The 17886-nt window shown below is 40.6% G+C and overlaps 1 protein-coding gene across 1 annotated transcript in view; it reads right to left on the bottom strand.

The window, feature by feature from the left end:
• The window catches only part of RYR2 (ryanodine receptor 2), a 663784-nt gene that overhangs the window by 151007 nt on the left and 494891 nt on the right, over positions 1-17886 (bottom strand). Inside the window, exons 55-56 of the mRNA XM_058669392.1 lie at positions 16354-16443; positions 12660-12797 (exon numbers count right to left, since the gene is read on the bottom strand). Coding sequence (XP_058525375.1) covers positions 12660-12797; positions 16354-16443 — 228 coding nt within the window. The remainder of the gene's footprint in view (positions 1-12659; positions 12798-16353; positions 16444-17886) is intronic.

Below are 17886 nucleotides of genomic sequence, written 5' to 3'. Positions count from 1 at the left end.
CATCGTATATGGTATGTGAAAGTGGACTTTAGGAATAAACTTAGGTTCCTTCTAAGAAATCTAAAATTATATTTTGATGCATTTTATATTTGCATATATTCTCTTATTAGAAATAGGTATATAAATTTTTAAAAAGTATATACTACAAATTCCATCTCTGCTCATAAAAGAAAGGCTAAGGTGAACCCATGAGTGATACTCAACTGAGGTCTCTCTAATGATTGAATGCCAAATTCTGTGCCTTTTCCAAAGCTCCGAGTCATCTAACAATGAAATATACTTTATACATTCTTACAAATATCATGTTAATATCTTGTTTGGTTTTCTATCCTAAGCAAGCTTTGAACTTCTTTAAAATATATTCCTACTCCAGTTGTAAGTTTACCACAGTGGTATTTATTATTTGACAGAAAACAGTAAATTTCAATTGTAAACATTAAATGTGAGTTTAAAGCTAATCCTGAATTGTTAAAAATCCCTAAAACTTCAGTTATCTAGTGAAGCATCACAATATAATCATTTCTGTTCATAAAAAAATATATGTAATTCTACTTGAATTGTATCCTCCCTATAGCAGCATTGTCACTTAATCCTGTTTGGTTTTCAAGCTAAACCCCATTATTATCACCTCTAGCTGATTACCACATTTTTACTTACATGAAAGAAAGGAAGACCTGTTTAATCAGCATTACTCAAGTTAAATTCATTTCTTTTTATTTCCAAAATTATTCATTACACTATTCACACCCCCAGTTCTCCATTAATGCCTTTGTCCTACTCTATAGGCAGCTAAAGTCCTGGGGTATAGTTGTAGATGGTTAGTGCTTTACCTCGCACAACTGGTGTGGCTTGAGGCAAGTCATTTGCCATGTTCAAGATATTGTTGAACTACTTGTTAAATGGTGCTAAAATAAGTACACAATTTAGCTTCCCATAAATATGATCTATGCTGACAGGCAATGATGCAAAACATACACACACACACCCCTGAGTATAGTGCCTAACAGTGCTTGCCATACACAAATGGCTCATTTTGGCAAATGCTTAAAAATGCTACTATTATGCTATCACCACAACTACCAACACAACCACACTCCTCATATAGAGTTATCATAATTACAGGCTGGTCATGCTAGGGAGTCATAGTTGTGACTACTATACATAAATCAAGTTTGTTATTCTCTTTTTGCTATCCCCAAGGACTCACATGGTCTTCACTGCACCTAACCAAGGCAGAATCCATGGCAAACATATCTGACTACTTCTCCTGTTCCATTTTCATACAAAGTTACTTCCTAAACCAAGTCTCTAAGAAAATGAAATTAAAAGATAAATTTATTTTTTGTGCCCCCAAATAAAATCCTGGTCAGTTTCTATTTTTCATTTTTTTTAAGATTTATTTATTTTTATTGAAAGGCAGATATACAGAGAGGAGGAGAGACAGAGAGGAAGATCTTTCATCCAATGGTTCACTTCCCAAGTGACCGCAACGGCCCATAGTGTGCTGATCCGAAACCAGAAGCCCGGAGCTCTCCCGGGTCTTCCACGTGGATGCAGGGTCCCAAGGCTTTGGGCCATCCTTGGCTTCCTTCCCAGGCCACAAGCAGGGAGCTGGATGGGAAGCAGGGCAGCCGGGATTAGAATTGGTGCCCATATGTGATCCCAGGCGTGCAAGGTGAGGACTTTAACCACTAGCTATCGTGCTGGGCCCAGTTTCTTGTACGTGGATTTCACTTCATTTGGATATATTCCCAACAGTGGGATAGTTGGGTCATATGGTAGATCCATTTTCAGTTGTCTGAGCACCCTCCATATAGACTTCCACAATGGCGGATTTAGTCTACATTCCCACCAACAGCGGAATAGGGTACATTTTTCTTCACATCCAAGTCAGCAGTCATTTCTCCATAGATGTTTCTGTTTATAGTCCACTCTCACTGGAGTTAGGTGAAATCTCAATCTGTTTTTCTTCCACATTTCCCTAATAGCTAGGTAGCTAAGCACTTTTTCATATATCTACCACAAGCAGAATCCACAAAAGCAAAGACATGAAAACAACCCAGAAGCCTGTTGAAAGAGGAATGAGTACAGAAACTGTGGGACATTGACTCTATTGAATATTACACAGCCATTAAAAAGAACAAAATTATGGCATGATGCGGTAACCTAGTAGCCAAAGTCCTTTCCTTGCATGCGCCGGGATTGCACATGGGTGCTGGTTCGTGTCCCAGCTGCTCTACTTCCCATCCAGCTCCCTGACTGCAGCCTGAGAAAGCGGGCTAGGACAGACCAAGGTCTGAGGTTCCTGCTCCTCCATGGGAGACCTGGAAGAAGCTCCTGGCTCCCAGCTTCAGATCAGTTTTCCTGCGCCATTGCAGCCACTTGGGGAGGTGATCAGTGGAAGGAAGATCTTGTTCTCTTTCCTCTCTGTAAATCTGACTTTGCAATAAAAATAAACAAAGTTTTAAAAACAAACAAAGAAACAAAAACCAAATTTCTATCATTTGCAACAAAAGGTCCCAACTGGAGACCAATATGAAGTAAGCCGGTCCACAAATGGACAAATATCACATTTTCTCTCTGATATAAACAAACATTTATGCAAAACACAAGATAAATAGAAAGACAGTTAAACAAAAACATACATTTACTCTCATAGGTAAAATGTATATTAGAGTGTATCATATCAAGAAGTGAAAACAGTGCAGTATGCATCTACACTCTCAAATAAATGGAGAACTTCCAATGAAACAGTTAAACATACTTTGACATTATGATACAAGATATTCTACCTTTGCCTACACCTACAATGACAAGCTACAACGAAATAGCAGAATGATAAGCATGTTAACTCTTTCCTAAAGGATTACACTAGTAATACGGGGTAAAATGGTGGGAGGGGATAAAGAAAGGGGAAAGAATGGTGGAATTCTTACACCTATAAAATTTCATCATGGAAAAGGACAGCAATGACAAAAAAATTTTTAAACAAAATGAATGCATGCTTTGTCTAAAAATGCATTTCCATGAGTCTGATTCTCGCTCATGTATCCAAAAGTCATATAATTCTTCTATTCCAAAAACATGTCTACAACACATATATTTCCTTCCATTTTTACTGTCTCTAAATCAAATACATATATAACATGCTTCCATTTTTATTTTTTTGTCTGGCTCTAAAGTCTGTGTTGCTGGTTCCATTTCAACATTCTCTACCTTATTTCCCACTCTAATTATGAATTATGTTATCACCAGGGGACAGAGGACAGAACAAGTCGATCAACTACCCCAACCAAGATTTGGCAGTGAGTCACCTGGGCAGAGACTCTAATGTAGAGTGTGTCAATCAATGGATCTTAGATAGACTTCATCATGCATGGATAAGTGAGACTGGCTGTAATTTGGAATTGTTGAACTATCAAAACCTCATGAGCAGGACTGTCAGAGCATGCCCCACATAGGGGACCCTAGGGTGGTGTCAGGTGGCTTCTCTCTATCCCAGGGTGCAGAGACATTTGGGAGGCTGGGTGTGACTTTTCTCCTTGACTCCTTCCTTCCCCCAGATACAGGAAGGAAAAAAGAATGTGGAAATTGTGATCTCACCAACCTTCCTGTAGCCCTTGACACTAATCGCCCTAATCAACTATATAAAAATCACCAAAAATAAAAATAATTAAATATTTTTAAAAACCTAAGTCCAAAAAAAGGAAAAAGAATTATGTTATCCCCTATTTTTCTCTTATTAGTTGAGTGCTGATTCTTTTCACTCCCATGGTACAGTAAAACTTTGTTGTATGGGCTGAGTTCTATTAATTTTAGTATTCCCAGGAAAATATTAATCAATTCTAGGATTACAAAAGGTTCCTTATAGACAGTAAACTAGGACAAACTTGTATCTTTAAGTTCATGAAAAACAGTATTGGAGTCTTCATAAATTTATAGAAATAAATGAATAAAATAGAACCAACATTTAGAGATGGATTTGTTTTAAAAATATATTTCCCAGTATTTAATATAAAGTTAGCCTAAATTCTTCATATAGATACAATTTAGGTTAAGGTTAAATTTTTGAAACCAGTTTGTAGAATGCAAGCAAGTATTTTTTTCAGGGACAGTCAGAACATTGACCAGACCTGATAAAATTTCATGTTGGTTGTAATATTCACCATACATGAGGCTTTAGCATTAGCCTCATGTATTAGCTAAAGTTATAGTGAGAGTAAAAACCATAGCCACCTCCATAGGAGTGGCCCCAACCATATCACTGGCCTCCCATAGCACCTCACTGGCTCCCAAATCTCCCTCACATACACATCAGGCCACATGTCCACCTTCGCACCCATGCAATGCCTGAAACATTTTTCCTCCAAATTGGATAACTTCCTCCCTTTTTGAGATCTTTATTAAATTTATCTTCTCAAGGAGATTCACCCTGAATTCCTACTAAAATAGAAACTCACCTTCTAACCCTTTTTTGCCTATATGTCCAACTGACATTTCCATCCTGAGTTTTTTATCCATAAAATTTATATTTTAACAAATTACATAATTAACCTTCTTATGCATTTCCCACATGAGAATATGAGCTCTGTGAAAGCAGAGATTTTTTTCTTTCTTTTGTTCACTGATCTGTTTGAGAAGCTTACAATAAAGCTTGAAACATAATAGGTGCTCAATAGTTACCTATTCAAGAAATGAATGAATAAAATCTACCCCACAATTATGTTCCAAATTGGAAACATTATCTAAAACTTTCATGACTATCTCCCTTTCCCTTCCATGTTATCAGCTTATTTTTCATTGTTTAAACAGCTGTTTCCTACATGTATAATATAGAAAAACAGTTCCAAGATTAAGAACTTAGAATTTGAGGATAAATAAGCATCATTGAGACCTCTGGAATGTTTCTGAAATTTAAAAAAAAAGAAAAGAAAAAGGAAAAAGTTACTTTCATGTTCGTGTTAGTGATCACCATCAAGAACAGAGACAGAACTTACCCATTTAACTTTTTCCAGCTAAATTGTATATATTACTGTCATTAATCATACTATTATGTTTACCTTCCAAATGCAAATTTAAAACCTTGTATTAGTAGGAAACTTCCTAAAATCAGAACTCATGTCTTCCTGTACTGTTTGTGATAAACAAGAAACATTAACAATGCTGTTTTTCCACATAAAAATTATTATAAGAGCTATAGAAAAGACAACTAGTACCATGAAAGAATGTGAAGACAGAAGATATCTTAAAATAGTACAATGGAAACTCTAATTTAAAAACAGGAACATTTATGAAAAACTGGAAACACTGAGTCATTAGCTATCAGTAATAACCTTGAATGCAAATGAACCAAAATATCTAATTAAAAGTCACGGAGAAGCTGAATGCATTAAAAACCGATGCCCATCTATACATACACTGGTATAGTAGTACAGTGGCACAATATGCTAATACTCTGCTTGTGGTGGTAAAATCCCACATGGGAAATGTTTCACATCCTAGCTGTTTCACTTTTGATTCAGCTCCCTGCTAATGGCATGGGAAAGCAGCAAAAATGGCCCAGATTCTTGGGCTCCTGCATCTACAGCGTACACCCAGGAGAAGCTCAAGCTCCTATTTTCAGATAGACCCAGTTTTATTTGATGTGGCTGTCTGGTGAGTGAATAAGCAAATGGAAGATGTCGCAGTCTCTTTCTGCACTCATCCCTCTCTTTGTAATTCCAACTTTCAAGTAAAATAAAATATTCAAAGGGAAAATAAGAAAACAGACTTCAGAGAGAAACAGACTTAAAGAAAAATGATGGAAAAAGATATTCCATACAAACAAAAAAATTACCAGTAGGTATCTTAATATCAGAAAATATAGAGTTAAGACAAAAGTTAATAAAAGAGACACATAAACTCTATAGAAAATGATTAAGTGATCAATTCAACAAGAATATGAGCCTAGAGTAAATGCATATGTACCCAATGCTAAAGGACTCATTTATCCAAAACAAATGTTGATGGATTTAAAGGCAAATATATGAAAAAAATACAATCAACATCCCATTTTAACAACAAACTTGTCAATAAGGCAAAAACTCAACAACACAGAGCTAATCCCTACAATCTACCAAAAATGATATAACTGATAGCAACAGAACATTTTATTTTACAACCAGAGAACACACATTCTTTTTATCAGTGCATGGAATATTCACTAGTAATATTACAAATATACTTCTGACAACAAATCAGAAAATCTAGGATAGGCAGATTTTTGGACATATATGTTTTACCAAAATTCAGACAGAAAAATTAAACTGTCCAATAAGTAGGATGGAAATGAATAAGGTAATAAAGACCATCCAACAATGAAAAGGGATTAAGATTAATAAATTTTGGCAAGAATGTGGGGGAAAAAAGGCACCCTAACACACTGGTGGCAGGACTGTGGACTGGTATAATCATTATGGAAGACAGCATGGGATTCCTCAGATTTTAAAATGTCTACCCAGACATCCCATTCCGGGGTACTTGTGCAAAGTAAATGAAAAGAGCAAATGAAAGAGTTATCTGTGCCCTCCTGTTTACTGAAGCACAAAATACAATATCTAAGATATGGAATCAACCTGTATGTCATCAACTTCTGACCTGATAAAGAAAACTTCGTATATCCACCCAATGGGATACTAGTCTTCCATCAAATAATCCTATCTCTTGCAATAAAATGAATGCAACTGGATACAATATGCTTATGCTTATGGAAACTGAGTCAATTAAAAAAAGAAATATGTTTTCTCTGGTATGTGTTAATTAAAATAGAATACAACAAAACAAATGAATGAAGGTAACACTTTATGATTTGATTACTGTTTTCAGTTCTTTATACTCCTGTGGAAAGTGGCTTTTTATGTTCTAATTTTTGAATAATATGGTTAGTACTATATTAAACCTGTGATTATAAAGCAAATCAAAATTAGGTTATTGTAAAACTTAAAGAGAGTTAAAAGGATATAAGAGGGAAAGTGAGGAAGGGAGGGAGTAAAGAAGGGAAGGAATTACGGCTTCTTACAATTGTAACTGGACTAAATCCCTGCACTGCACATCCTAGGATCCTGTATGTGTGCTGGTTTGTGTCCTGTCTGTTCCACTTCCCTCCCAGTTCCCTTCCTGTGGCCTAGGAAAGCAGCAGAGGATGACCCAAAACCTTGGGACCCTGCACCTGTGTGGGAGACTTGACGAAGCACCTGGATCCTGGTTTCAGATCAGCTCAGTAGTGAATTGTCCTGGGAGGGTAGTTTGGGGATATATGGGTTGGGGGACTACTGAGAAAGTACATTACTGGTGAAGAATGACTTCTGGAGGACTTGAATGTACCAAGATACTGCAATTGCAGATAAATGGGGGTGAGAGGGGCTGAAACTGGGTGATTTGGAGGGGAGTAAGCAGAAAGACATGTCTGGATCAAACCAGGACACCTGCCCACTCAAGAGACCTGGGCTGGGCTAGCTGACATTGATCACAGCCCACTGGGGCACACAAACACTGCGGCTGGGAGTCTGCTTGGCAGGAGTAGGCCACAGTGTTGTGGGAGGGGGTGGGCTATTTAACCTGGGCCATGGCACTAAACCACAAGTGAGAGAATCTGGTCTTGGGGCAGATTCTGTGGGGAATTTACAGGTTCATTCTATGGGGCTGCAATACTTGCTGGTTTGCACAAGAGCTGGAGGTGATGATGGCTGAGTTAGGCATGACTACGGAGCTCACCAACACTCAAGGGAATAGAGTTCAAAGTATCCAGTTGGTCCAAGCAATAGCACCTGCAGGTGCACTCAAGAATTGGGTGTAGGGATGGGCCAAGACACAGGATGCACCACCTCATACAAAAGTCAAGACTGGCAGGGGGGTGGACTATACTAGGCAGTGCCCTAGCACCTACTGATACTTGTGAGATCTGGGGCTGGGAGTGAGTCTTGTTGGGGAACTTGGGGAACACTCCTGGTAGACTGTAACTCCCGATGGTGAGCACAGGAGTAGGAGCTGGATGTGGGCAGCACCAGGCAGGGCTGCTCTACTTGTCAGCATGTATGTAAGCTGGCTGGGGGTAGGAGGGACCAGAAAAGGTCAAAGAGGGGCAGTGTGGGGAGCTGGAGAGCAGTTTTCATCAGGGGGCTGGACTTCCTTCCCATCTCTGTCCTCTATGGAGTTGGGGTCACCCTGCCATTCCTTTTCCCTTCTCTAATGCTCTGCTAGGGCACCTCCACTCTCAGGTGCAGTACCTTGGGTCTGGGATGGGACTCAGGGACCAGGGGCATATGCAGCATGGTGAAGCTAACCACTCTCCAGAGATGGGAGGAGGACCACTCTTAGGAGAGCAAGTCATAGCACAGACTGGCACGTGTGGGAACCAGGATGGGGTGCAGACCATGCTGCATTAGGCTTTTGCACCTGCTTGTTTGCATGAGAGCTAGGGTTGAGGACAGACTGAGCAGGCCTAGGCTATAGGATCTACCAGCAAGAGTTGGAACTAGGGGCAGACCAGGCAGGTCACACTGCAGTATCTGATGGCCAAAAAAGGGGGAGTGCCATGCTGGTCTGAGTCAGAGCAACCACTGGCATGTGCAAGATCTGTGGCTGGGAGCAGGCCTGATTACAGTGTTGTAGTTTCCACTGGTGAGTGTGAGAGCTGGAATTGGGGCCATGAACTGGGCTGGACATGGCTATAGCATCCCTTGCCATGGGTGTGGGCTGGGACTTGGAGTATACCAGACTGGACTAGGCTCCAGCCTCTGCTGCTGCTGCTGGTTTAGGACATGCTATACTAGGCCGTGATACACAGCATCTACTGAACGGCAAGAATGCTGGGTCTGGGAGTGGACCAAGTGGGGCTGGGCTGTAACACCCACTGGTAAGAGCCAGATGGGGGTGGGCTGGTTGGGCAAGGCCAATGCACCTGTCCGTGAATGCTGGGACAGAAGGTAGGCCAAGTCAAGCAGGGCCACTAGACTCAAAACTCCAACCAGACGGAAAATCGCAGGATCTGTGGTTTGCCAATGGGGTGATTGTATTGGAACTAGACCTTCTCAGTTATTCAAGTCTGTGCAGTAGATGGCATACCCAGATGCACATGGGAGACATGACAGTCCACTGGGGCCTGCAGGGGACTCATAGTAACATGCTTGAGGATGGAGAACAGAACACACTGGACCAATCTCCTGGCCAAGTTTTGACATCAAGTATCTGGGTAAGTAGAGACTCTAAGATGGACTAAGTCAGTCATTGGACATTGGAGGAATTTTCTCAATTTTGGAGCGACAAAATCGGCAGCATCTCAGAACTACCAAAGCCACTTTTAAGCAATCCCCTCAGAACATGCTCCATATCGGGGATTATAGGATAACATCAAAATAGCCATCCTCCATCCCTGGCTGCTAATGTGGTTGGACTGCTGGCAGCAGCCCTTTCTCCTTCTCCCAACTTCTCCACTCCTGTCTGAGATGCAGGAAGAAAAACAAAACAAAACAAAAAAAATTGAAATAATTGTCTCACCTACTTTACCCCACACTTCGACCCTCCCCCACTAGTCAGTAGTCCACATGGGCTTGCATCCTTCTCAACTTCATAAACAACATCAAAAAAAAAAATTATTTAAAAAAATGTAAGAAACACATTTTTTTCTTCATTTTTAAAAAATATTGAAAAACGGCCAATCATATGTTTAAATAATTTATTAGTATTATAACACAAAATCCTCAGAATGTTCTTTAAAAGCAGATGCTCTTAATAGCGACTTTTGTTAACTTGTTTGCCTAATGATTTTCTTGCGAGTTTGTCATTGGTGGTACAAGAATTTCAATCTATGCTGGCTCTGTCAGTTGCTGAACAGGAGTTAAACACAGCCACTTTGGCCTCCCAGAGGTGGTACTGAGTCCCAGCTGACCACAGGTGATTTATACTCACCCATTTATATTCCTCGTTGCAAATTGATGTAAAAAGCAGAAGAGCTTATGGTATAATAGAAAAAAATGTCACTAATAATCACATGAGAAATTAAGAAGCTAGATGATAGCTTAAAAATAAGCTAATACTATAAGGTGAGTCATTATCTTTTTAATATAGTAATACTGGTTTATGCTTAAAGAGCTTTTGCATGAAAATAATATTAATGGTTATAAATAGACTTGTAGTGTTTGCTACACTTTACTCATCATTTTGAAACTGAATGAGTTATTTTATCTTACTACTTGTGGGCCAAAATACTAAAAATGTACATATACTTATTTATTTACCATTAATGGAATGTGCTCTGGAACTTAAATACTTATTTCACAGTAGTAATAATGCGTTAGTACTCACTAAGACAAAGAGTGATCAGGAACCCACAGGCAAATTTGTCGAAAAGTAGCAGCCCAAGATTTAAATCAAAATCATGTAACTACAGAATACCCCTACCCACCCACCCAGATACACACCTGCACACAGCTCTTCTTAATCTACACTCTGCCTCTGGCAAGAGCATCACCTTACCTTTAAAAATCACATGAAGGATTTTTAAAAAAACTATCAGCAATCATATATGTCACTTTAAAAATCCCTAGCACATGACAAATAGTTTCATGGGTTCACAAAATCTATTGAGAGACTAGTGTTTCATGAAAATTAAGAGGGGGAAAAAGAAATGACATTTAACATAAAAGAATTATGAACATTTTTATATTCAGGGTGATGGGAAAATCTACCTTATTCTTTACGTTCAGACACAAAGTTACCTCCATTATGTGGTAACCTTCTTGTTTACTATCCACTTAGCAGAAAAATATAAAGATTATTCACTTGCTTATAATATGTAGTACCTTGGGTATACCACTACTCACAGCTTTATTTTACTATGTATTAGTAGGTTTAAGCTGACCGTCTGGAAAACCATATTGTGAGTCTTCAGGACTGAAATCAGATCTTGCTATCCTGTATTCCTATTTCCAAGAATGCAGCTCATACTCCATGTTTTTAAACATATTAAACTAAAACTAATCTACCTAGAGATGTTACATATACTAACAAGAAGTATCATTTTAAACCTTCAATTCACATGATTTACACCAAATAGAAATTAAGCAAAATACACCCAAGTTAGAACTTAATTAATACAAAGTACATTTCATATATGAAGTAAATGAAGCACATACTTTAGTACCTTATTTACTTTATTCAAAAAGAAAACCTGGAAGGTAAGCATTGGGCCTACCATTTAGGACACCGATGAATATGCCTGCATCTCATGTTACAGTGATGGTTCAGTTCCTGCCTCCAGCTCCCAATTCCAGTTTTCTGTGGATGGAGACCATGGAAGGCAGCAGCTCAAGTTAATAGGGTCTTTGTTACCCAAATGGGAGACATGGAGTAAGTTTCTGGCTTTCTGCTACACTAGGCCATTACTGGCATTTGGAGAGTGACCCAACAAAGAGAAACTGCATCTGTCTGTATGTCTGCCTCTGTTGTTCCACCTCTCATTAAAAAACATAAATAAATATTTATATATAGATAATATATACATATAACTTTAAAGCCAGAGCTAGAGAGAGAACCTTTGTTCATCTATTTTTTTTATAAAGAGATAACTATGTAAGATCTGGCATTGTGGCATGATGGCCATTTTATGCCCTAGTTCACATCCTGGCTATTCCATTTCTGATCCAGATCCCTGCTAGTATCTCAAAAATGGCAACAAAAGATGGCCCCAAAATGTGAGCCACTTCTATTCATGTGGGAGACACAGCTGAAGCTCCTGGCTCCTTTTGACTTGGCTCAGCCCTAGTAGATGTAGCCACTTGCAACTCTTTCTCCCTCCCCTTCCCTCTATCACACTGCCTTTCAAACAAATTTAAAAATATTTTAAAACAAACTATTTAAATAATGGTAATAAACAATACTTTGTATAAACTAAATATACAGTGGTCTGAAGAATCAGAAAATGGATAATGACACCATTAGCTCCTAGAAGAAAAGGAATTAACAGCTCACATAATCTTGCAGTTGGTGCTTGGCTCTCACCTTGAACTTGAGCTGCTTCAGATCAGGTGTGTGCTTAACTTGCTATTTTGAGTTTGAAGACCTAAAGCAACGGTCTCACTAAGTGTCTGACATCCTTGACATGGCCCACCACCACTATACATGCTGACTACGAACTTCCTGCTTTTGCAACTGTTCAAATATGCAACAACACATGTGTGGGACAACCACACAGGCTGCAGATCTGCATCACCACAGTCTGACCACCCAAGGACCAACACTCTATTCTGACCAAAAATAACGAAGAGAAATTCTATCCACAACCTCCACGTGTCACACGAATACATTTGACAGCCTTCGTGAGTTAAACGTCAGGATCTTACAGTTTGCGTATTCCTATCGTTCCTAGCCAGGAAAGGTTAAAAGAGTACATACAAATTCTGCTGCCTTAATTATGATTTAACCTCACTTCAAACTACAAAAAAAAAAAAAAAAAAAAAAGAGAGAGGGAAAAAAAAAGAAAAAAAATCAGTTGCTTTTTCCCTTTCCAGGTTTTGTTAATCTTAGAATTTTTATAGTATTCATATTGAAAATTTTGATACTTAAGTATTAAGATTACTATAAAGTTTTACATATATAGCCGATCTCATCCCCAGGATTCGAACCTGGCTTGTCTGAGAAATACGACGAGTCCGGTTATACAGGGCCATGCTGTCTCCTTCCCGGGTTCTTTCAATTCTCCAACCCCAAGCCAGCATAGTTTTGAGAGATTCTTTGATTGGCCAACGATAAATTTCTTTTTCCTACGCAGGAAAAACAAACAAAAGAAACAAATTTTAAAAATGAGGATTTTATTAACTTAAAGTGAAAAGTAAAAATACTTGAAAACTCTGTTCTGAAAACGATTGCCTTCACTTTTGAAAGTTTTAGTAGCACAGTTTATTTCAAAATCAGAAAATAAATGAGAATTCTAAAATAAGCAGAATGCAAGCTGAGATTTAATCTGATGAATAGTGCTAAAAGAGAGATCTCGGCTAATTACAAAAAAAAGATTAACTTATTTTCTTTTTCTAATACCTTAGGTAGAAACCACAAAAGAGAAATACAATTAGTATTTTGACAGATTAAATAATATACCCTAGAATATTTTCCTATTATATGAATAAGGATAAAATAACCCTTCCTCTAAAAGGACCACTTCAGAAAGTCCTGTAACTTTATTTTTTAAGATATTCATCTTTCTCCAAAAGTAAAATACATCAAAACTTAAACATAAAAATTGACTGAACCTATTAGCCTGCCAGTTGCTCAGAGGCAGAGGGTGCTGGCTGGCCAGGGCTCTGAGCTCCTCAATTGTAGAGTTTTGCCAGGAGGCCCGGGCCTCTCAACCAGCCACAGACTTGGAGCTGGTGGGTATGACTGTCCCTGGGTATGGCCTGGGTCTGGAGAGAGGCCAGGACCCATTGGCTCTCCTTGTGCTCAGAGCCAGGTGGACTGGTTTCCCCCAGGGGCAGGGCTTGAGTCTGGATTTAGGTCTGAGCTGACTGGCCTGCCGGCAGCTTGAAGCTGCAGGAATTATAAATAGTCCCAGCTCTGAGCTAAATGGCAGCAGGGCTCGGTCTGGGTGGCCTGTGGGCTACACCCAGGCCATGCAGTGGAGGGATCTTAAAGGTGGAACCTTTAGGTTCAGACCAACACAGCAGGCCTAGAGGGACAGCAGAACTGGGGTAGGTAGTATTGATCAATGTTGAGAACTACTCACTAGGGCACACTGAAGCTAGGGCTGGGGGCCTACCTGGCAGGGCTAGATTAAAGTACTTGCCAATGAGAATTGAAACGGGGGATGGGCAAAGCTAGACTGGGCCATGGCACTAAGCAGCACACAGATTCTGTGGTGGATATGTGGGCCCACCCCTTTGATCTGTAATTTCAACTGGTTTGTTTGGAGCTGGGGATGGTGACAAGCCGAATTAGGTATGACCATGGAATCCCCCAATACTTATGGGTACTGGGATTGAGTACAGGCTGGGTTGACAACTCCCGCAGATGCACCCAAGAATATATGGTGCGGGGTGGGCTCGGCCACAACATCCACCGGTCAAATATATGCAGGATAGAGTGGGTAGCATATGACCGGTAACAGACTAGCACCCACTGGCTTGGGTGAGCTATGAGTCTGGGAGTGGGTCTGGTGGAGGAACTAGGAAGGTTGTGGTTCCCATTGGTGAGCATTAGAGCCAGGATGAGGGTGTTCTAGGATGGATATGGCTGCAGTGTCCCTCGGCATGGGCATGGACAGGCTCTGGGATGTGCCCGACTGAGCTATATCCCAGCATCCACTGGTGCTCTTGAGAGCTAGAGTGAGTGTGGAACAGGTTGGGCTATGATTCCGCTCCCACTGGGCCACATGAGAGCTGTGTCAGGGCATGGACCAGGTGCAGCTGTGCCATAACACCTAACAGTAAGAATTAGATAGGGTGTGGGCCAGTTGGGCAAGGCTAATGTTCCTGACAGGACAGGGGTGGACTAACAGCCCAGACCAGAGACCCACCAATGTACATGAGACCTGCCACTGAGAGGAGACCCAACAGAGGATGTTGGGGAATTCCTGTGTCAGGGCACAGTCCCTGCAGGTGAGTCCAGGAACCAAAACAAGGAGCAGCTCAGAGTGGACCAGATTACAATACCTGTCGGCATAGGTCTGGCTCAGGTAGGGGGAGGGTCAAGCTGGGACAGTTCATCACACCCACTAACAGATCTGAGAATCAGGATGGGGTGCAGGACAGGCTGGGTCCAGCTGCATCACCAGCCAGTTCACATTAGGACTGGAATAGGGGCTGACTGTGCCAGGTTGGATGGTAGCTCCAACCAGTGTAAGCTGGAATGGGAACGGACCAGGCCAGGCCAGACTATAGCACCAGCCGGCAAATGCCAAGGTGAGAGGGGCTATGCCAAAATGGGTCACAGCACCCACCAGCAGACATGAGAACAGGTCGGAGGGTTGAACCTGGTAGGGGTGTAGTATGGACTTCAATGCTGGATCACCACTCATGCTGGCGAGCATGGGAGCTGGAAATGAGGGCAGAACGGCTGGGCAGGGTTATAACACCTGTTGGCCAACATGTGAACCAGGTTACGGGGAGAGCCAGGCTGGAGTAGCCAATTGTATCCACTGGTACAGGCATGAGCCAGAGTAAGGGCAGGCAGGTTGGGATTTGCTACAGCATCACTGGCTAGTGCTAGCCCTGGAGGCAAGTCCTGCCAAGCTAGACTGTAAAACCACCTGCAGAGTGTGATATCTGGGGGGGGGGGGGACGGGACCAGGATAGGGGTTATGGGTTCCTTTCTGATGGGCTGCAACTCTCACTGGTGAGCATGAGAACCAGGACTGGGGCAGGCCTGGTCAGACAGGCGGTAGCACCCACTGGCATGAGTGCATGCTGTATGGTGGAGTCAGTTGGGGTTGAGTTAGGCTTCAATTCCCGATGGTGTATATGAGAGCCCAATGGGATATGGGGCAACACTGCACATGTTGACAGGCACAGAAACCAGAACTGGGAAGTCGGTCCAGTGGGGTTATTAAGAGTCACTCTAACTGGGCTGCAGCTCCCCCTGTGGTACGTGAGGGCTGAGCGTGTGTTGAGCAGGGCTGGGCTGGGCCACAGCCCCCACTGGTTTGCAGAGAATGGAGGCAGAAAAAAACTGATCAATTACCCCAGTGAAACTTGGCAGCAAATTTCTGGGTCAATGGAGACTCAGAGGTGGACTATGACCATCAATCAACCTCAGAAACATTTCCTCATCCATGGAGCAGTGCTATCAGCAACATCTCAGAACTACTGAAAACACTTGAACAGAACCCTCAGGAAATGCTCCACAATGTGGAACCTGGAATGACATCAGGTGGCAGTTGCCCATTCCAAGGGTAATGTGTTGGTAGGGTGGCTGGGCATGGTTTCCGTTCTTGTATTTCTCTCTTCCCGTATACGGGAAGAAGGAAATGTGTAAACAAGGGTCTCACCCACTACCCTGTGATCCTCAACCCTTTCCACCTTGATCAACTATGTAAACATTATCAGTAATAAAATTTTTAAAAAAGAAATTGAAGCATAGTAACATTTTTTGAAATTCTTAGAGACAACTAAGAATTAAAATGGCAGAGAAAAATACTGAGATAAGAATAACGAAATACTGATAAAAATTGAACAGAATAGGAACAAGATAGGAAAATAAAAAGGATCTTTGACTAAAACAAAAATATTAAACATACAAGATATTTTAACTAGAAAACAGAAAAAAAGAAAAATATCTTCTAAAGTATTAAAACCATAGAGAGCAAAACAGAACACAACCTCTCACCTTTTCAGATAATAGTTTATATGGCTTCATTAGAGGTTGAACTTTGGAAGAGTCTGAATATATTTCTCCATAAATCCACCCATTTGCCAACTATAAAAAAATGAAAATATTTAATGCGTACTCATTTTAGACAGTGTTATAGGTGTACATGTGTTTAAGTGTATGTTTGGTTACATAAACTTAAAACCAACTACAATGAAATGTTACAATTTCTACTCTGCATAGGCCAACATAAAACCCATAATATTGGCCAATATTACTGTCAGTAATTATCCAGAATAAATCATTTTCCCTGTCTTCCTTACAGACTCAGATATGTGATTATATTCATAAATTCTCCCTCACAAGCAGGCTGGGGGAATATGTGGTGACAATGACACTAATGTTGACATAGCTTGGGACCCTACCTGGGACAGTGTTTATGAAATTAGGATACTAAAATAAATATCTCCGATGAATTTGTGAACTCTGTTATCTTCTTTGCCTATTCTTGAGAATATGCAATTATCTCTCAAAACTTTGTGCCACATTAACTGATCATCTGTATATTTTAACTTGCATATATCATTTCATGTCTGTCTGTGGTGTCTAGGAAAGCAGTCAGGAATAGCTGTAATGTCCCTGTAACATTCCTCCATATCACCAACTTCACTTACTCAGTACTTACTGGAGTCTTTATATAAAACAAACTCACACTAGGTTCTCTGGTCCCTCATTTAAGCACTGAACAAAGAGACACATGTGCATATTCCAAAACTGTTAAACTGGGCAGAAGTTAAGCCAACACTCCCATCCAGGAAATTCTGCAGTGCCAACTCACCCCAACCTGTCTGTGCAGGTCAGCACCCACCAGGAGGAACATACAGGTCACAAACATGTGCAAAACAAGGAGTTGTTGCCTTCTCCCATTTCCCACACTTAAGATTAGAAAAGCCCAGTGCTTTTTATCCCAGGTGGCCATTTCTCTCATGCAGTTCCCCTGCCATGTGGAAGCGGTCCCGAACCCTCTCCCTCCAGGGAGTGGTCCATGAGGGTCTCTCCCCTCCCTAACACAATCCTTCCAGTAAACTAAAGCCTCTTTCTTTCTCTCCTTTGGAATCACACTGGAACCTAACACAAATGCAAAGGGATTTCTCAGAGGGAATTTGGAACTGGCTGGCCAGAGCAACATGTGAAACTGAACAAGCACACATAGGAAACTTTACCATTTGATTTTTCACTTCATCAATTCACTACGTGTATTTCAATTTTTGCACCAGCTCCACTTAGTTTAAACGAGGCTTAACTTAAATGACAACACTCAGGCATACTGTTTCTTTCATAAAATCTCCTCATTTGTTGGGATTATCTCACAGATGGAGCTGCCTTGGCTTTCTCACTTGGGTTGCTTAATTTGAAAACACAAATAAAATATAACAACTTACCTATACAAGTTATTTTTAGGGAACTATAGACTGACTTGGTGGTAAAAGTATAAGGGACAAACACACAATGTTGCAAAAGCTTATTCTAAAAATTGAAAAGATACTGACT

The sequence above is a fragment of the Ochotona princeps genome, chromosome 10, assembly GCF_030435755.1.
Source record: "Ochotona princeps isolate mOchPri1 chromosome 10, mOchPri1.hap1, whole genome shotgun sequence".
In the NCBI taxonomy this organism is placed as follows: domain Eukaryota; kingdom Metazoa; phylum Chordata; class Mammalia; order Lagomorpha; family Ochotonidae; genus Ochotona; species Ochotona princeps.
This window is presented reverse-complemented; position numbering and strand designations above follow the sequence as displayed.